The sequence below is a fragment of the Monodelphis domestica genome, chromosome 2, assembly GCF_027887165.1.
Source record: "Monodelphis domestica isolate mMonDom1 chromosome 2, mMonDom1.pri, whole genome shotgun sequence".
NCBI lineage: Eukaryota > Metazoa > Chordata > Mammalia > Didelphimorphia > Didelphidae > Monodelphis > Monodelphis domestica.
In genome coordinates, this window is record NC_077228.1 from 375,504,684 (window position 1) to 375,526,843 (window position 22,160).

The 22,160-nt window shown below is 33.2% G+C and overlaps 1 protein-coding gene across 1 annotated transcript in view; it reads left to right on the forward strand.

Moving 5' to 3' along the window:
* CDC40 (cell division cycle 40) overlaps positions 1 to 22,160 on the forward strand; it is a 60,582-nt gene that overhangs the window by 24,814 nt on the left and 13,608 nt on the right. Inside the window, exons 3-10 of the mRNA XM_001368619.4 lie at positions 5,231 to 5,360; positions 9,657 to 9,740; positions 12,555 to 12,694; positions 13,373 to 13,469; positions 15,719 to 15,858; positions 16,776 to 16,850; positions 19,782 to 19,827; positions 21,490 to 21,591. Coding sequence (XP_001368656.1) covers positions 5,231 to 5,360; positions 9,657 to 9,740; positions 12,555 to 12,694; positions 13,373 to 13,469; positions 15,719 to 15,858; positions 16,776 to 16,850; positions 19,782 to 19,827; positions 21,490 to 21,591 — 814 coding nt within the window. The remainder of the gene's footprint in view (positions 1 to 5,230; positions 5,361 to 9,656; positions 9,741 to 12,554; positions 12,695 to 13,372; positions 13,470 to 15,718; positions 15,859 to 16,775; positions 16,851 to 19,781; positions 19,828 to 21,489; positions 21,592 to 22,160) is intronic.

The following is a 22,160-nucleotide window of genomic DNA, read 5'->3' on the forward strand; positions in this document are numbered from 1 at the left end:
GTATACCTTACTTACTTCATTTGTAAATTAAGGCTAATAATTGCATGCATCTGTCCAGTTTGTTGGAGGATCAAATGAGATTATATACAAGATATTCCAAAAGACTTAGTGTAGTAATAAACTTTTAACTGCCCCACAATCTTTGGAATACCCTGTATAGAGCATTTTGTAAACCTTAATTTTTATAAAATTTTTAAATTTAAATTTATTATTCATTTTTAGCATTCTTTTCTTTTTAAATTTTGAGTTCCAAATTTTTCTCCCTCCCTCTTTCCCATTCTTCATTTATAGCAAACACAAGCAAAATGATACCAGTTATACATGTGAAATCGTGCAAAACATTCCAACTTAGCTCTATTGCAAATAAATAAAGCAAGAAAAATATAATTTGCACTCAAAGTTATTAGTGCTCTCTTCAGGTAGAAATTTTTTTCATTGTGAATCCTTAGGAATTGATCACTTATAGGTCTAGCCATGTCTTTTTTTTTTTTCTGAAACCACCTTTATTATAGCACAGTGGTATTCCATCACACAATCATATGGCGGAGCTTGTTCATCTATTCCCCAATTGATGAGCATCCCTTCAAGTTTTCCACCTCTTTGCCATCACAAAAAGAGTTGCTACAAATATTTTTGTACATCTAGTTATTTTTTCCATTTTCTTTAATCTCTTTGGGGTGCAGACCTAGTAGTGGCATTGTTGAGCCAAAGGGTATGCATAAGTTCCAAATTGTTCTCCAGAATGGTTGGACCAGTTCACTACACCACCAGCAGTTCACGAATGTACCTATTTTTTTCCTCATCCTTTCCAGCATCTATCATTTCTGATAGGTGTGAGGTGGTTCCTCAGAATCATTTTAATTTGCATTTCTGTAATCACTAATAATTTAGAGAGCTTTTTTCCCCCTTATTTATCTATAGATAGTTTTGATTTCTTCTTCTGAAAACTGCCTGTACATCTCCTTTGACCATTTATCAACTGGGGAATGACTTTTATTTTTCTTAATTTTATTGTTTCCTGTGTATCTGAGAAACGAAATCTTTATGAGAGAATTTTGTTTTAAAAACTTTGCTATTACTTCATTATCCATGGTACGTTTTAGCAAAATGTTGTTTCCCTGATTGTTTCTTGTAATTAGGTCTATTTTTATTTTTGCTTTGTCTGAGATCATGATTACTCTCCCTGCCATTTTACTTCAGCTGAAGCATAATAGATTCTGCCCCAGCTTTTTGTTTTAACTCTGTGTGTGTGTGTGTATCTTTCCATTTCAAATAAACAACATATTATTGTCTGGTCTTTATCCATTCTCCTATCCACTTCCATTTTATGAGTGAGCTCTTTCCATTTACATTCAGTTATGATTACTAACTATAGTAATGTCCATCTTGTTATTTTCTTCTGTTTGTCCCCTCTTTGCCTCTCCAAAATTTGAATTGAGGAATTATTTTAAATTTGTAGGGAATGTTGAAAGACTACAAGTGAGTTGTTTACATACTCTACTAACTTGACTTCACCTCTCCCTCCCCTTATATAAATTTGTTAACTATCATTTAACCTTTCTGTTCCTAGGCAACTCTTTAAGACTATGTATACACTGCAGAAGAGTTTGTTAGTGTTTGTAGAGGAAAGTTTGCCACCAGAAATTCTGTGAAGGATCTGACCTCCTTATCCCACCTTTCCAACAAAAACACCTCACACACACACACACACACACACACACACACACACAGAGTTTTTTTTAATTGACTGGATCCATAAGCTAACTATTGTAGGTACTCCCTCTCATAGTATAGACTGCAATCTATCCGTCCCTCCTATGCTGCTCTTATATATATATCGTCCAATAAATCCTCCCTAGTGGGTTCAGTTGATGTGCTTGGGACCTTTTTCCAGCTTTCTTGGCAATATTTCCAAATAAGTGGAGTACATAGATTTGTCTGTCATTTATCTGTTGTTCTTGATTCATGGTGGCCTAGTTTCTTTTTTGGTCATATATCTCTTTCGTATTTTTTAAATACTGCTTTTGTATAGTTATCTGTTGGTAGTATGTTTCAACTAGTCCATGCCTGCTATGCCCATCTCTACTGCCCATTGAATGAATGATCTGTTACTTTTAAGTCTTAAGAGATTGATAGTCCATGATTCAGAACTATATATTATCACTGAAAAGATAATAGTGTTAATTCAGTTTGATTATTCATTTAGTATCTAATATGTCCCAGGGATCGTGTGCCAGGTGCTGGTGATACCAACAAGATAGATCATACCTTGAAGAAGCTTAAGTTCTATTAAGAAGACAATATGTATACAGATAAGAAAACATATAGTAAAATCAGTGGATGGGGAACATTTAATAATTTCAGATATTAGGAAAGGTTTTGTGTTGGAATTAGTCCTTTCAGCTGAATCTTTAAGGGCACTGGGGTTTCAAGAGGCAGCAGTAAAAAGAGGAAGCATTCCAGGTATAGGATAGCCTGTAGAATAGCCCAGGAGTATGTAGGCATGTAATATTGGCATATGAGGAATAGCAAATAGGCAAGTTTAGTTGGATCACAGAGTGAGTTTGTTGGGAGCAAGTGATGATTTCAGTCTGATTGGAGCCACACTGTGAAAGGGTCTAAATGTCAAACAGTAGAATTTGTACATAATATGGGGGGGGGTGGGATTAAAAAAAAAAATAGGCTTTTGTTCCAGAAAGAAATTTGGAATCTTCAGAAGAACTATGTAGTTTCCCAATTGCAATTTTGTTTTTCTCTACAGTGTTGTTTTTAGGCCCAGGCCCCATTTATTGACCAGCTCTAGTATATGGCTTAGATAAACATACTGATGAATGATGCAAAATTATCTCTTTTTAAAATTTAATTTTTTCAATTCCATGTAAAAAAATTTTAAACTCAGTTTAAATTCAAATTCAAATTCTTTCCCTCCATTCTTCTACCCCTTGAGAATCAAAATTATCTTTGTTATTGCCCTTTCAAGAAATCTGATATTATTTTAACATGTGTTTGGGAGGTACTTTATTGTTGCAAGAGGGCTTTTACATTACAATTTTGTTCCACAGACTCATTCATTTTTCATTATCAACAAGCAGTAAATACAATGGAATATTGGATTTTCAGCATCTTTTAGTCAGTTATGTTACTATTAAGATGTGGTATGCCATAGAATATTGTTTGTAAAAACCTGATATACTACATCCTCATACTTTCACCAAGGATGACATATAGACTATTCTTGTAAAGATTTTTTTTTTAATGGAGTAGGAATGTGGGTCATTAATAAATGACATTTTCTTAAATCACCTTTTATTGGTAGCAATATGGCTTTGTTTCGTTTTTTTTCCTAGCTATTTGGTATCCCTTCCTTCTTTGAGATAGCTTGAAAATTATTACCTTCAGTACAGATCTCCTTTACCTATTCCTAGTCAGGCCCAACAATTCTTCCAGTTTTTTTTTCCTTAGTATCCTTTCTTCCTAACATCAGGAACTATGAAGTTAAAGTATAGTTGTAATTGATAGAGAAAATAGTTTGTTTTAAGAAAACATTTTTTTTTCATTTCAACATTTCACTATCCTGCTTCCAGCTTCATCTGTAAGCATCCATGAGAAAAGATCTGGAGTCTCTTGTCTAGCTTTCTGTAAATTTTTCCTTACCACTTCTCAGTATTTTATAAAGTAATAATGGTCATAACCCATGGCCTTCCTCATCTGTAAGATTTTACTAATGAATTTATATCTTAAACTGTACTGCCTTGAGCTGCCACCTCATTCCACTTGGCAAAGAGCAGTCCCATGTTTGCTGAGTGAAACAGTTTGTTTTTGTTAAATTTTCCCTAGAAAATTATGATAGTTTTAGTGTCTCCTCCTTGATTTACAATGTCCTCTTTTTTGGTGGGAGGGGTTTTCAATAATTTGTTTAAATAGTATGTCCTGGAGTAGCATCAACAATGGATTGAGAAATTATACGTCCCTTGATTACAAGTTATTTCTTGTCAAGATATATTACATTTCATCTTTTTACTATATTATTTGTGGCTGCCATATCTAGCATCCTCTCAGAACCGTCTCTCTGAAGAAAATATTCATGATATATAAGCATGAGACTCTTATATTCTTGACAACCTTTTGGCCTCTTTCATCTTTTATTTCTTTGCCATGTGTTCACACATATATTTTGTCATCTTTTCCATTGAAATACTCAAGTGTATATGTTGATTTAATTTGGAAGGTCTTAGAATTTCTCTACCTCATTATCCTTTGCAAGAGATGTTGGTACATAAACTACAACTGTCTTTATAGGCCTCTTACTTGTGTTCATCATGAATACTGCAATGTGAGATGATTGAGTATCCCTTCAAATGATGTTTTTTGACATGATAAAACCAATTCTGCTAACACCTTTCAAGGCAAATCTTGCAGCTAACAACAAATTCCTTTTGTCTTCTGCCTTCATTTATAGTGAAAATGTCAATATGTATCTGATTCAGTTCCCCTAGTTGTTCTGTCAGTTGCTGGATAGTCATTGTACATTTAATGTAACAAGAGTTAATGTTGTAATGTTTATTGACAGTCTAAAAATTGACATTCTTAGCCACTTATCAAGATTGCTTCCATTCTTTACAAAGCATACTTTCTTGCAATGACATTGAAAGACTCTGCTTTTATTTACATTTGTAAAATCCTTCCCAGAGATTTCTCAAACATTCAGCTTTTGTGACCAAATTTGTTCAAACCAGTTATCTTATAAGTTAATCCAGACTTTACTCAATAGGTTTACTCAAAGTGAGATAGGTTTTCATGCTAAAGCAAGTGCTTAAGAGGTTATACTTTGATTAAGCATATCAATAAATAAAAGTATGATTGCGTTACTTTTAGTGAGCCTAACTTACCAGGCATTTTTATTTTCATTTTTTTAAGAACTTAAGGCAGAAAGTAAAATGACAATGATTCTTTTCTGTGAAATGCAAATAGAATCTTAATTCCTAAATATGAATGTTTTTTTTTTCTTGCTAATCAAATTGACTAACCTCTTCATCTTAGTGCTAGAGTATTTAAACTTCCTTTTTTTCCTAGGATTCCTAAAATATCTAAAGAAAAGATAGATTTGACAGAATCAAAATTAAATACTTTGGTCAGCAGAATATCATAAAAATACAGCAAAAAATGTTTTATGCTTTCATGCATGTTGCTAATTCTTTAAATTATGTTTTAATACCATGTAATATTGCAGTTTGGACCAGAAAATCCCTTTAGGACTCAGCAGATGGCTGCCCCTAGGAATATGCTTTCTGGATATGCTGAACCAACTCATATCAATGACTTCATGTTTGAACAGCAGAGGCGAACTTTTGCAACCTATGGTAAGATTTACAGTTTGACCTAATGAAAGGAGTGGATGTTTCTCAATGATAGAAGAATAATATTTACAGGTTTTCTAACTTACAGTTCTTGAATAGCATAATTTGTGCCATATGCATATCTAATTTGTTACTTTTTTTAAGGGTAGATTGTTGCTAAACTTTCTAGGGTTTATTAAAATAGCAACTCCCTTTTTGAATTAATAAGTAGTTATGGGTTGCTTACAGACAGCATGGAATAGTGGATTCAGAGCTGGTGTGGGAGCCAGGAACACCTAGGTGTAAGTCCTTTTTTCTGACATGAACTTGCTCTGTTGCTTCTGGGAAAGTACTTTAACAAACTCTTAGCAATCTGTACAACTCTCTGAGACCATAAATTACAGAGAAGACACTAGTCTGCATTGGTAGAAGGAATTTCCTTGTCTAGGAAAAGTAAGTCACAAAATTAGGATTCAAAGCTAATTTTCCTACCTCCTAATTCAGATTTCTTTGCAGTACTTAGGTGATGTATTGGCATTCCTAAATTGAATAATTTATTCTATTCTTCCTCCTGAAAAATGAGTTGCAAAATGAAACTTTGGAATCTTTCCTCACAAAGTTTTTAGGCTTCAGTGGTAATCACTTTAATCAACATGCACTTGTACAATGTATTTATATTCTACTAAGACCTGGAAAAAAGACAAATATTAAACTCCATAGATTTCACAATGTGAGGATATGGTAGTTGTAATACAGAGTAATAAGTGCAGATGAGGCTGACAGGCACTATTCTTTACAGTCTTCATTAAGGATAGGCACATTATTGATGGGGAACCAATCAAAGTAGTCTTTATGTATGAAAGGACATTTGAGCTAGGTTTTAAAGGATGATTTTTGTTCTAATGCAAAGACAAAAGCCGTAGTCAATTCTTACTTTGTATGCCTAAATAAGTTCTGAAAGAATTATTCAGCTCTATCCACCATTGATCCCTTTTTGTTATATAATGTAAGGGAAAATGAGTTAATGAAATAAGCTAGTCATCCCATGTCTGAACTCTCATCTGAAATATGACTATTATTTAATACTTAAATTTACATGTAGTACTCGGCTTAAAATAGGCTTTTTTTCCCCTTGCCACAGTGTTCCTGGCAGCCATGTCATAACTGAAGGTCATGTTTTGTGTTTTCAAAATAAGTGTAGCAAAAGGCACATTAGGCCTGATAACAAAAAACTGAATTTGAGCTCCACCTGCTCTAGTAACTCAATATTTGACCTTGTCACCTAACTGTTCTGACCCTTAGTTTCTTTATCTGTCAAATGGCAACAATAATTGCTTTGCTTTTTTTTTTTCCTCAATAAGTATTCCTTTAGCAAGCAGAGAGATACATTCAGTCATTCCCTTAGCTTTTGAAATTAGATCAGAAATGGCCTCATTCTTTTAATGGCCTTTGATTCACCTCTTATCACTAGATGGCGCAATGTCAAATGAATGGTATAAAATATAGGTCTATTGGGGAAATTACAAACTCATAAACCTTTTTTGTGGCAAGAGTTGAAACTTGTAACAATATGAAATGGATTTGCTAAATAATTTAGTAGAGTTTGTACTTTTATTCCCTCACATACTAACACTTATACCATGATTAGACAGTTTAGAAGTTTGGGGCAGAAATTATAATTTCTCCAATTTTTTAGTATCTTAAATTTGCATAACTGTGGGCCTATTTCAGACAGATTTACTTTAAAAAAGATAATAGAAAGATTTTTTAAGTAGGCACACAAGCTTCAAAAAGAGAAAATAGACTAGGTATGTTAATAAATAAGTAAAATAAAGATATTCATTGGGTGAGATATGGTAGAATAGAACAACAAATTCTTTCTTAGGTTAGATCTCAGCCAGACTTAATCTTTTATTCTTAATAAGTTCTTGAGATAAGAACCTCTCTTTTGTTTTATTATATCTTGATGGTGAAAAAATTATATTGTGCCCACTTCAGGGAAATAATTGAATTTTTGAAAAAAGAAAACTATAATGACAAAGAAGGAAAAACTGTAGAATGAATTTTAAACTCATCTGAAGAATGATAACACTGTTATCCAAATTGGCATTATCGTTGTATTACTCCACATTTGGCTGGATACTTCTCTGTTTAAGAGTAGTTAGTTAATTTTCAATACAATAGAATAGGAAGAATCAAAAAAATAGTTTTCATTACTTTGAAATTTTAAAAGTATTTATCTTCTAGGTCCACTTATGCATTTTTAGTTCTATTATTATATGTTACTATTTATACATAATGTAGAGTTGGTTAGAAATGAACAGTCGTTGAAGAAAGCAGATAAGGGAATTAGGAAGTAGAAGGAACTTTTTATGAGGCAGTGAAAATGGCACTAGGTTTGGAGTCAAGACCAGAGTTCAAAACTACTTTGTGTTCATTAGGGGTGCGTGGGTGGGTGTACACCTATTGTTAGACTATAAATTCTTAGAGGATAGGGACTATTTTCATTTTTTCTTTTCATTGACAGTGCTTAGTACAATGCCTTGCACATAGCAGGTACTTAATAAATTCTTTTGGTTGGCTGATTCAATTGCTTTTGACTCTGCTTCTTACTTTTAGTACTTTTAGTGTGACAGAGTAAGTCACTTAACCAATCTGGACTTGTTTCCTCATCTATAATATTAGAAGGTGATCTCTTAGGTTTCTTATAATTCCTATGAACTCTACTTTTCTCCTTCCATGCAGAAAAGTTAGGAAGAGAGTACCAAAAAAGGTAGGGTTTTGGTGATAGTGGTGAACAGAGAAGAAGGAATATATTCCTTCTAGACAGGAACTCTAGCAGAATTTGGGGAATACATTGAGGCAGGAAGAACCAGAAAACCCCTCATTTGCCACCAGAATTTTAGTGCCCAGGTATGTATATAGAGAAAGATGAATTTTAAAGGCTAGTTTACTTCCCATAGAAGTCTTTATAGTCATTGCTTTTTAAGTGTGGGTAATCACCTTAATTTTAAAAAATTCTTTAAAGTCTCATTCAAAAAGTTCATGTACAGTGAAATTTTCTGTACATTAAAGGAATGAAAGACTAAATTGACTCATGGGATTTGAACCTGTGATTTCAGGGATTCTACTCCAAAGCTGCTTTCCTACCATCAAGCTATCTCTTCTGGCTAAGAAAATATTTTAATGCTGAAAAGTAAATGCAAATGAACTAATAGCCAGATGGTTGGTTCTATTCTAGCATGTCAAGAGGGTGAGTTGAGCACCTGTACCATTTAGCTTATTAAGAAACTATTATCAAGTATGTTTGACTTAAATCTTGATTCTCTGAGAAAGCAGAGTCTTCACTGAGCAAACTTTAGCTAAAGAATAAAAACCCATCAAGTTACACTTATTCACAAAGGTGCACACCTTTACTATTCTTAATCCCATTCCCCTCCACCCCCTCATAGTCTGAAAAGTATCTGTATTAAAAAATTCCTTGCAAATACTCTGTGGAAACAAGTTATATACCCTTGGTCGTTTATAATACTAGAAATTAAGTTACCTTTAGAAGGTTGGGTGGCACATGCTTAAAAGAAAATATTACAAAGTGTGATATTTTCTTTTTGATAAGTACTTAGTACTTTTTTCTTTGTTTCCAAAACCCTTTAGAAACCTATAAATTAGTTGAATGATTATATTCCCACATTTCACTTCCCATTTAAATAGCTCAAATCTGAGGCTATTACAAATACATATTGTTACTTGAAGGTAGAAATTGAAAAATATCCATGCCAAAAATAGAAATTAGCTTTTTTTCCAAAATGTAGAACAATGTGGGTTTTAAAAAATTTCTCTCCCCGCCACCCTCTTTCATGTAAAATGTTTTTTAAGAAATATATTTGCTTTTTTCCCTAACTAAACCTTGATATTTTAGTGGATATCAATAAATAAAGATAATTACTGTCCTATGAGTGACCTTTTTACTGTATTTATATATATATATATATATGTATATAGTTTACAGTGCTATTAGAAACTAAACAAAGGTTTAAAAAAAAAAGATCTTGGTCATTTTAGAGTGATTATTAATTTCCTGAAAGAATAGTCTTTATCCTTTTATGCCATGGTCTTTTTGTAGTCTAGACTAGGAATTATGTTTATTGACTTACCTGGAAATATACAACAAGGAAAGGTGATGGCTATTAAGTGAAGATGCTTTTTTGTTGCATTTTAGTTGAGGAAATGGGACATAAAATTTTATTTATGCAATTATAAATTATAAAATTGTGACTGGCAAAAAATTTAGATGACAGTTTGCCTTTTTTTTTTAATTAGGGTATGCATTGGATCCCTCATTAGATAATCATCAAGTTTCTACTAAATATATTGGGTCTGTAGAAGAAGCTGAGAAAAATCAAGGTAAACTATTTTTAATATTTGATACTTTTATGTTTCATAATATCAAGGATCTATAATTTCATCAGGGTGGATACTGCCTTTCTATAACTTAATGAATATTTTTTAGGAGTTGCTGTAGTAGAAAAAGTCATCAGTCTCATAATGAACCTCTATAGGTTATACTTTGGACAGTAAATATGAAGTCCATCCTTAGCCCTCTTATATTTGATATTAATATGTACTTGATTTAATTGTAAATTATTTTCCCCATTATTTAGTAATTATAAATAGTGTAATAACAGCCTGATTTTTTTTTCTTTCTGATTTTTTAGGTGTGGTTACATTTAAGTAATTTATTTTTTGTGCCATATAAAGAACCACCTTCCTTCTTATAGTAATACATATAGTTTTTACAGGTGCCTGGCAGGGCAAGGTAAAGAGGAGCAGGGGAAGGGATAATAATCTTGTAAGACCTCTGAATAGTTGGGGAGCTATTCATGATTAACAGGACATATGTCTATGGGTTTGTGGCTGTATGGTGAATAACAGTATTTTGTATGTATTTTTTTTTAATTAACTTGCTCTAAATTTTTCCTAAAACGTAAAACTGTTGCTATTTTATTCCTTCAAATATATTACATTATAATTTATTTGTCACCAGTGACCCTTTTGAATTCCTCTGCTTGTTTTTACTGCTTTTTTAACCTTGTGCTGCTCTCATCAAACTCTCAGTCAGAGACAGAATATGTCTTTCCCCCATTCAATAATCTCTAGCATGTTTGCCTCCCCACGGATATCTTTTTATTCTAGCTTTTCCTATGTCTCATTTTCAATATGGATGGAGCCAGTTTCAGGTTTAGTACATTTCCAATTCAGCCATGGCAGATATAGTACACCCCTGGCACCCAACCTAGGAGTTATCATTAGAAGATGAAAAGACTGTGTTCTTGAGAGGAAGATTTATCTGTCTTCTACCTGCTTGGGACAATGGCCACAACCACTCGACTTCTCAGTAATTCTATTTAAAGTTTTATTCATCGGGAGGATTGAAATTATCTAATGTTTATTGGATTGAATTGACTGGATTTTATTATCTATGCCATTTCTGCCATCATTTACTGTAAATCATTTAAGACTAATTACATATTAAATTACTATTCAAAAAGTCACTAGCAGGACATGTGTAAACATTTAAAATATTATAATCAAAAGTATTTACATTTTCTTGATCATGGAAAAAAGCCCATAGCAATATATTTGAGTTTAAATAAAATAATTTTGTAAGTACAGGATGGCAGAGACCTGAATTTACAATAGTTCATGTGATAATAGATGTTTATTTTTTACAAATCACTAGTAAAACATACTTCAAGACAGGGGAAAAGTTTACAAGATCAAGTCCAGATTATAACTGATGTTAGATTATTGTAGTCTTTGCTAGTCAGGCCACATTTGGAGTATTTTGTGCCAAATTTTAAGGAGATAACTGGCTAACCAAAATGTTTCCAGAGGAATATGATCTGACAAGATGAGAAGTATGAAAATACTAAAAAGGAGATGAAGAAATTATTGGAGTCTTTGACCTGGGAAAAAAGAAGGCTTGAGGGAACACCAGAAATGCTATCATATGGTAGAGGAAGAAGATTTCTTCTTACAATAGAGGGCAAAAGTAGGACCAAGTAATGGAAGTTACAGGGAAGCTAACTTTTATCTTAATATAAGAAGAGCAAGTTTTCAATTACTAGATCTATTCAGTAATCCAATAGTAAACATTTATTAAGCAGATACTGTGTCAGACATTGTGCTAAATACTGGGGATTCCCTGTTTTCTAGGAGCCGATAGTCTGATAAACTGCAATAGAATAAACAAATTTTCATGTAAGATAATAAACTTCCCATCATTGCCATCACCGAAAGTGTTCAAGCAGAAGACAGAGGACAGGTTTGCTGCTAGAATTGGCAGCTAAGTGGGCAGTGGATAGGGTGCTAGGCCTGGAGTCAAGAAGTCCTGGGTTCAAATCTGTCCTGATATAATTATGTGTGACAAGTCACTTCACCTCTCATTGCCTATGTTTCCTCAACTCTAAAATAGTAATATAACTATCTATCTTACAGGATTATTATGAAGATCAAATGAGATAGTTTTTATACATTGAGCCTAGTGCTTGGGACATGATTAGGTGCTATGTAAATCTTATTCCCTATCCCCTGCTGCTGAAGAGATTTCTGCAGTAATTGACAATTTGAGCAAAATAACCTCTAAAAATTCTGTCTAGCTCTAAAATTCTTTAATTAGATGTCAACTTAATGTTAAGATGATGTTTGAACATCACAAATTGATATCAGTTCAACCATATTTACTTGGTAATCTCATATTAAATGATTACGTTAAGACATTATTTTGGAAATTGCCTTTGAACTGAATATAGATCCCTTGATGTGGCAATCTCCTACTGCTTTGTAAAAAAAGAATAAAATAAAAAGTATAAGTTGACAGCTAGCTTAATAGCAAGTTTTATTTTGAAAAGGGAGGATCTGTGGTCAAAATAAAGTTCATTCTAGTAAGGATTTTTGTTATTGAACAAGTTAATTTCCTGATTCATTAAACTTTGAAGAATACCTAAGTATCATAATAACATGTATAAGCACCTTGATGACCAGAGGACTTCCTCACCAAAAGAATGGATTACAATTTGTGATATGAGATCCTGTGGTTAAGCTTTTATTTCCTTGCCACGTGTTAAGAATACCTTGAATATTCTGTCTATTCATTATTGCTCCTACATATGTAATATTCAGCTTTTCTTTATTAAATACATTTATGATGTCTTACAGGTTTAACTGTGTTTGAAACTGGACAAAGGAAAACAGAAAAGAGAAAAAAGTTCAAAGAAAATGATGCATCAAATATTGATGGTTTCTTAGGACCTTGGGCAAAATATGTAGATGAAAAAGAAGTGGCTAAACCTTCAGAAGTAAGCATTAATATTTCATGTAGATATTCAATGTATATACTCTGTAAGAGATAAAAATGTTTGCTACTAAGCATTGATCAAGTTCTGTTTATATATTATGTTATGTTATATTATATTATGTTATGTTATGTTATTATGATTCTGCATGCCATGTTTACTGCTTGGCCCGATCAAAAATTCCAAACCAATCTTATAATTCTGATAATAATAATATCACTAAATACTTCTGAGTATATGTCAACTGAGGAAAAGTATTTGGGGCCCCTCCTATGTTTCTAGTACTATGTAGTACCCTGTGAAATACCTTAAACAAAAGCCCTCTTTCATTTTCATGAACACTCATTTAAATATAAGCTCCTTGAGGGCAGTGACTTATTTTGCTTTTGTCTTTGTTCTCCAGAGCCTGGCACATGGTAAATACTTAATTAATGCTAAGAATTGATGAGATATGTTATGATTCATGTTTTTAAATTTCTTCACTCTAATATATGCTCATTTTTCTCATTTGGGGAAAATTTGCCTAATTTAAAGTTAGGTATTATCTTTACAGCCATTCTTTTACCAGAAGACTTTTTATTATAATCAGCTGGCTTTTAATTTGAAGCAGTGTGTAGCTGATTTTAGAGTAAGGTGAGATCTAGAATTTGAATTTGAAGATAATATACTTGATTTTTATAGGAAGAACAGAAAGAATTAGATGAAATCACAGCCAAGAGGCAAAAGAAAGGCAAACATGAGGATGACAAACCTGGGGAAGAAAAGACCATTTTACATGGTAATGTACTTTTTACTGACTTCTCTTTTATATCATTCACTGAAAACTTTGAGTACTGAATTATTAAAAAGTCTAGGAACACAAACCTTATGACACTAATTGTCTACAGCAATAACTGAAAATCATCAAAACATACTTTTAGATTCTTGTGCTAGGTGAATTCTATAACTAAAGTCACTGAACTCTAAAGGGTTCTCTAGCAGGCACAAAAATAACTTGAGTAATTAAAATCTGAGTAATTTTGATGAAAATTTGGAACAATTAATTTCCTTCTCTAAATTTAAAAAAGAATTCTGGTGCAGTAAACTGGTTTCTCTTTTACTTTTTCTCCCTACCTCTATTTATTATTTATTACTATTATTATGTTTAATGCTATTATTTATTATTATGGAGGTTAATAATTCTTAGTAATATGGTAAAGGACAGAAATCCTAAATAACTCTTAATTTATTACATCATTACATACATTATCAGAGATAAAATGCTAATTTGATTCTCATTTGACATGAGAATAACATTTGAAGTTTTAATTATTCGGATGTTTTAAATTTCAATGTTACTTTTTTTTTACTTATTTTTTATTTTTTGTAAAAACTCTTTATCTTCCCTCTTAGAATTAATACTATGTATTGGTTCCAAATAAGAAAAGCAATAAGGTCTAGGCAATGGGGGTTAAGTGACTTGCTCTGGGTCACACAGCTAGGAAGTGTCTGAGGCCACATTTGAACTGAGGACCCCTAATCGTTAGGCCTGACATTTTATCCACTGAGCCTCCTAGTTACCTCATTCATTGTTATTTTAAAGATGCCTCATCTCTTAACAAATGTTTATAATTAATGTGACTTTGAAATTGCATTCCTCCCTTCAGATGAGGAGCACTCTGAATACTCCTATATTCCCATTAGAAAATTTGCCCTGAGTTTAAGAAAAATTGAAGAAAAAGCAGTTTAGAAGAGGATTAAGAAAAAGGTTGTAAATGGGGAAAAGAAGAACCATTTTTCCTTCTTGGAAAATTGCCTTCTTATCTATGTTTTGTTACTGATTTAAAATGGCTTGCAATAAGTGACATCCATCCATGCTAAATCATATTATTTATTTTCCTTTTGGCATTATCGATAAGTTTTAGTTTATAATCCAGTTCTTTCTTAATGTAGTGCCTCATCTCAAGGCCTTGAGTTCTGAATGGCTCGTCTAATTGAATGGTTATTATGATACTTCATATTTTTATAGTGCTTCAAAATTTACAAAGCACATTGAATATATTCGATGGTACAGCAGAGTCCCTGGGCCTAGAATCAGGAAGACTTTTAGGATCAAATCCAGGTTCAGACACTTAGTAGATTTGTGACTCTGGAAAAGACACTTAACTTCTTCCTCAAATATAAAGCAGAGATAATAATAGAATCTACCTTGAAGGCTTGTTATGAGGCTCAAATGTGGTAATATTTTTTAAAAGTGCTTAGCACAGAGTAGGCACTATATAAATGCATATTCCCTTATTCCCTCTTACCATTACCTGATTTCATACTCATATCAACTCTGTGAGGTGGGTATATCAGGTATGATTTTTTTAAAATTATTGTTACTGTATTTCCACTTTAAAAATGAATCTCAGAGAGTTCAAGTGACTTCCTTATGGACAGCTAGCCGTTATTGTGAGAAGTGGGATTTTACCTGGACAACCTTGACTCCAAATCACTATATTGCCTTTCCAAGCTTTATCAAGCCCCCAAATTGCAAAGATTGATAAAGAGAGGCTGTTTAAGGCCAGACTAGCTAAGTTTGGAGAGGCTTATCACCATAAAATTTACCACCAGGTTAAAAATTCTTTTGATTCAGTAATTCATGAAACTGCCCATTGAGGAGTTGCCATCTGCAGTGGAGGGCAGAAATAAACTGTGGAGCTTTAGAAATGTGGGTATAATCACATGTCTTTTCTTTGCACAACTATGTCATAAACTGTTTCATAAATCATTAAATTTTCAGTATGACTAATAGAATTATATTTCTCATTTTAAAAAAGTATTTCTAACATTACTTAGCAATTTAGAAATTTGACAGTACATCTAATTGTTAATAATAGCTATAATTCCAAGCAATTAAAATTAAGCAAATCTTTGTGATTATGTTATATAAAGTAAATATAGGTCTTAAAAATGATGTAATCTTGCTTTAAAATGACTGCAAATGTCTCTTAAAACGGTGTAGCATTTTGTGAATATTCTCTTTTCCCTTATATTCTCTTTTAGTCAAAGAAATGTATGACTATCAAGGCAGGTCTTACCTTCACGTTCCTCAAGATGTTGGTGTTAATCTGCGTTCTACAGTACCTCCTGAGAAATGTTATCTTCCCAAAAAGCAGATCCATGTTTGGTCTGGACATACAAAGGTAGAAATTTATGTTTCCATTTTGTTGTAGTTATTATAGACAGGCCCATTTTGAAAATTCAGTTATTGATTTTAGAAATAATGATTTATGTTGAATTTCCCTACTATTTAAACACAACCAACAAATTGATCTTTAATGATGACCTACTTAAGCATAGCAGTGACAACTATCATGATCCCCTTCTTCTACTCTCCCTGTAGCTCACCAAAATTTCCTGTCAAGGATAGAGATTTTTGTGCCTGGAAGCCACTAATAGAGTCACTTCCCTGCAGACAGTCAAGTCATTGAGTAACAGGACTGAGGTGCTGCCACTGAGCCTCCTCTTCACTATTAGTAACCAAAAGGCTGCCCTCCTTCTTTTAGTCCCCCATGGAGATCTTTTCACATTGGAGGAACAAAAAGTAGCAGGTGAGAAGGTAGCAATATTCAAACTAACTCCTAAAAAAAATAAAACCATATTCCTCAGAGACAAGGAATTGAAGTTTTAAGCTTATAAACATTGTATTCCAAGGAGTTTAGATGGAAAAGAGGGAGGAGATATTTTATATCAAAATTCTTTGTTGGTTGTAGTCATTCCAGGACCCACAATTTGCAGCTTTTTACAAAGAGATGTCATTGCATTTAGGAAGGAGAAGGGGCAAATCAGCAGTATTCCCCCACTCCCTTCCAATGAGTATCAATAGGGTTTTTGTTGTTTGGTTTTTTGGTTGTTGTTTTTTAACAGATTTCAAAAGCTGTGCTTGTGGCAGGGCATCTCTTCCTGAATTAATAATGAAGTCTAGTTTAGTACTTAATTTTTGCAAGGAAGCAGAGACTAATGTATTCTACTGAAAATACTTGGATTTTTTTTTTCATTTCTTATTTCAATATATGATTTGTTCCTTTTTCTAATTAATTATTGTAATATTTGTTTAAAGGGTGTCAGTGCTGTCAGGCTGTTTCCTCTTTCTGGACATTTGTTACTGTCTTGTTCTATGGACTGCAAAATTAAGGTGAGATATTTCCAATATGTCAACACTGAGCCAAATAAAATAGGAATATTGCACAGTTGTCCCAAAAGTCTTAATGCAGTTTTACACTTTCGTAGCTTTTAACTTGCTTTAAAGCTATTTAAAAGTGTAGGATTTGATAGTTTATAATTGTATCGAGACTTTTGGGATACCCTATTTATAACTAGCACTTTTGTTTGAAGTTTTATGACCTTTACTATCACTTAATAGTTGAATTTGCCAGACTTGTTCTTTTTGTTGTTGCTGCTGAAACTAGCTCTTAAGAGGCAAATTATTTTCTCATAGGGCACTATACTTGAAATTTAGACAGCTGTACATCAGATAGGTAGTATAGATGGTTAGTACCTTGTGTAAGGTTTCTCAAGCCAACCAGTTGGGTTTTTGCTATTCTTGATTAGTGAAATTGCATGGATTAATTTTTTCCCGACTTTTGTAAATTATTAAAACACTTTTTGAACTAATCACTAATATTTACATTTGTCTAGGGTACTTCAGAGAAAAGTTCTTTTCAGAGACCTTTTACATTCAGTTGTTCTGTCTTATCTAATTCTTTGTGAGCCCATTTGGAATTTTCTTGGCAAAGATACTGGAGTGATTTGCTATTTCCTTCCCCTGCCATTTTATAGATAAGGAAATTGAGCTAAATAGGGTTAAGTGACTTACATAGGTCATACATCTCTGAAGCAATAACAGCAAAATGCTTCCCACAGCCCTTTGAAGTTAGAAAGACAATTCTTTTTATCCTCACTTGCCAAATGAGGAAATTGAGGTTCTGAGAGGTCAAGGGTCACACAGAGAGTAGAGTAACAAGCCCAGACTGACCCAGAAGTCTTCTCATTCCTGATATTTTCCCCCTACATGTTGCTGCTGCTGCACCACACAAGGCACTTAACTCTTCAAAGATCATGGGAAGCAGCACCATGGAGTGGAAAGAGCTCTGACTCTGGAATCAGAGAACATGGGTTCATATTCAACCTCCAAGGCTGAGTGGTCTGCTGATCCCAAAGAAATTGCTTCACCTTAATCACTGTGCCTCAGTTTTTTCAATCATAAGATGAGAGATTTGGCCTCTGACTTCTGAGGTCTCTTAAAAGCTCTGACTCTCTGATCTTCTAAAAACAGAGAGAGCAGGATTTGAAGAAATAATAAAAACTAGATGTAATGTTGTGTTTTTTCTTGCCCTAAATTCCAGTAGTTACCTATTACTACTTAATTATACCTTTTCCTTATTGTGGTTTAAAAATCTTTACTTTCTCCAACAGTACTTTGTGCTAAAAAACACTGGGCTTTGTTCTCATAGACAGATCTTCCTGTTTCACTCAGCCCTCCTATTTTCTTTAAAGCAATTTAGTGTCCCAAACGCCTACCTTTTTGCAGTTTATCCAAAAAAAGGCATTCATTTTTCTTTCATACTCTCAGCTCTGGGACAGGCCATCTCTTTAGTCACTCTCTGTCCCTTCTCTTTCCTTTTTCCTGTCAAACTTTCTCTGCCTGTCACCTCTTTCTGACCAAACACATATAATCAAAGCTTCTCCCCCCACCCCCCTCTACAACTATCCTTAACATTTTTGCATCATCAACCTTTTCTTCTGGAATTAATTCACCACTCATTTTTTCAATTGGCTCTTTTGCTATATAAAGCATTCCATGCTAAAGATTTATTATCTCACTTTTAATAAAGGAAGATGATATTCTTTCCACATCTTTTCAGCAGTTTAAACCATATTTCAAAGTATATACATAGATCTGGAATAAAATCTGATATTAGTTTCTCTATAAAAGTTCATCTACTAATTATATTCAAAATAGGCAGCCCTAGTCCCTTTAAAAACATCATCATCAACAACAACAAAAACCTTGCCTTCCATCTTAGAATCAATACTGTGTATTGGTTCCAAGGCAGAAGAGCAGTAAGGGCCAAGCAGTAGAGGTTAAGTGATTGGCCTAGGACCACATGGCTAGGAAGTTTCTGGGGCTAGATTTGAACCTAGGACCTCCCAGTCAGGCCTGACTGACTCTCAATCCACTCAGACACCTAGCTGCTTCCATAAATAGTCTTTTTGATACATAACTATTCTTGATAATGGGTGTTAGGAGATAGTAGAAATACCTCCACTGCTTCATGAATCCCCATGAGTGATCTCTGCTGGTTAAGCTGCTACTACAGTAATAGTGACAAAATCAGAGTAGAGGAGGCTCTTCCAGCATAAGCAACATTTAAGTCAACTTCAGCTTTGGAGACTTTTTAAATGTAAAGGTTCACTTTACAGTACATTTGTAAAAGTCAGAACATGTATTTGGTTCATGCCTGAAATGTTACTGTAGTTTGGTGAATGTCAGCTCTGTTGTGCTTTTGGAGTTCAGAAGGTTATGTATTAAAAATTAATCCCTCATAAATTTTTCATGGATATAAACAAATATATGAAGGAGATGGATCTGTGAAATAGCTTTCTCTGGCTAGATCACCCATTTGGCCACTTGCTTATAGCAGCTTAAAATGATACAAGTAATGAAGTCTAGAATTTTGGCAATTCATTTCTATTTAATATTTATATTATGTAAAGTATGAAGACTGGCATTGTATTCCCTTGAACCCTGAGAAAAGTTCAGTGTGAGGTAACCAAAGAGTAATTGTAAATCTACTAGATTTCAGATAGTTATATAATCATAACATTTCTACTGGATACTAGATTTGTTAGAAGAGGCAGAACTTTTGGCTTTTTTTTTTGAGGCTATTATTAAAAAAGTTAATGTTTTCATTACATTAACCCAAATAACAAAATTTCAAAAGCAGTAGTGCATCTCTTCATGCTTCATTTAATTCTGCTACCATTGCTGTTAATAATAAAACTTGTCATTTTACTGAATGTAGGGATGCAGTTTAACATTTCAATGGTTTTTTTTTTTTCACAGCTATGGGAAGTTTATGGAGATCGTCGCTGTTTGAGAACATTTGTTGGTAATCTATATATTTTATATGTATATACATACATGTATATGCATGAATATTATTTAGGGGGGTGTGTGTATAAAATAGTGTATCTGATATCCAAAAATAACATTCTTAATAATGTAATTTCACTGTTGGCCATTCATTTTCTAAGAAATCACCTGGCCCCATTTGTGTGTTTACTAGTGTTCAAGGTGAAGTTAGACAGCTGGTAGTGATTAGGTGTCAGCCTGCTGCCCAAGGATTTCTTATGTATCCTTCATAGCATGAGAAAGCTTTTATGGCTATATTCGCTTGTTCATAGATGAGATGTAAACCACTCAAGAGCGCTATAGTTATTGATCTTTGCTGCCCAGCAAAGATGGGTTGAATTGGGTTGGTGAGTATTAGTGAGGGTAAAACTCTTTGGGGAAGAGCTAATCAGGCAAAAGATGTTTCATGTCCTTCAATTCAATTCAGTCTGCAATTGAATTAATATTTTTGGAAATAAAGTCATGTACTATTTTTTCTTTTTCTAATACTGGTAGAAACCCTTATGAAGAGTGAGGAAGTGCACATTTTATTTGTTTTTAATCGATACTAAGCAAGTGTTGAATCTGTCACCAACATTACATTGGTGAAGAGAGTTTATTACATTATTACCAAAAGCATTTTTAACTTTGAAGCTGGCATTGATTCTAATTATGTGTCCTCATGGCTATGTTTTAGAATCTATTTGAATTGAAATGCTCTCTTTTGGGTAAGTCCATTCTGAAAATGCCATGCTAACCTTGTATAAATTTACATAGAGAGCTAAATAAATAAACAAGAGATTACCCTGATTACCTTTTTGAAGGTATTGAGGTGTTTCAGTGGCCAGGTACAATATTTCTACACTAATGGATATAAATATAGGTTATTTATAGGTTTGTAGGGGTTTTTTTAAGATACCTGTCGGATATCATTTGTTAATAGCAGTCTTTGTATAAGCAGCTTCTCCATTCTTCTATCAGCTTCTTTTCACTCATGTGGAGAAGCTTGCTGAAATCTTAACTACTCATAGGAAGTATGGTGAGGAGAACCTGGGAGAATGAGAATCTGGTTCTGGAAACACAACAGAAAGGGAACAATATGGGCCTCAGCCACATTAATAGAGAAAGGACTGTTTTCTGAAGACAGAGAAAAGACATAATCCTATACATTTACCAGCTGCCTCATACCAGGAGAACTTTTTCAGTAAAAGACTCAGGAAGATGTTAGCTACATAGTTATTTTCAATCATCTGACTGTTCATCCAGGTTCATTTTTACCAAACCAAGTAAAGTTTTTGCTTTTATTTAACCACTCAACGTTTCTCCTGTTTTTGTTTGGGGTTGTTTTGCCTCTCACTTTAAAAAGGAAATAAATTACTTGGTTCACAAGTATCAAAATATACCATAAGTTTGACTCATGGCTGAAAGTTATTTTTGCCTTTTTTTCTTCTTTTTGACAGTAATTGGTTCATTGTAAGTTTGCACCTTTTTAACTATTGGATGTTTTATACTGGGTAATAGGAAATAGTACCATAATTTCTTTAAACTATCAGTCCTAGTGTGCTAGAATATCTAATTTATCTCTTGGAATTTCTGTTTCAAAAGAAAATTCACTTTTCCCTTTTTTCTTCTTGTCACCATTTTTAAAATTTATCCTTAGGTCACAGTAAAGCTGTTAGAGATATCTGCTTTAATGGTGTAGGAACTCAGTTCCTCAGTGCAGCATATGACAGGTATCTTAAGCTCTGGGACACTGAGACAGGTAAGAGTTCCAAAGTATCATAGCCAAATGCATAATTGCATAATTGTTTTGCTTATTAGAATTTGCAAATAAAACACATTTTTCAGTTAAAGGGTTCACCTAAGGATTTAAGCTTGCAATAAATAATATTATTCTTAAATTTTTCCTTGCTGCTTGTGACAGCTCATGAAGAGTTAAAATTTCAACTTAGAAATAGATCCTTTGCAAAGAAAATTGCACTGTTAATTTTGGGAAATTGTAATATAGGGAATAAAAGTTATTTTATACCTATTTTAGAGTTTTTCACAAGCAGACATTCTAAGAGAGTGGCAAATATGAAATTTTCCCAATACTCTTTCTGTTGAAACATCTTGAACTGTTAGTTATGCCTCTCTACCCTTCTTTAGACAAGTCAGATCTACAGTGTATAACTGCCTCATAACTACATTAACATGTGCTTTCATTTTCCATATTATTCGAGTTGCTTATATTTTCTTATTTCTGAGAAGTACAGACACTTTTCTTTCACTTTGCCAGTTAATCTGAATTACAGAAATTATTTTCATAGCTTAATTTTAAAATTGATTATA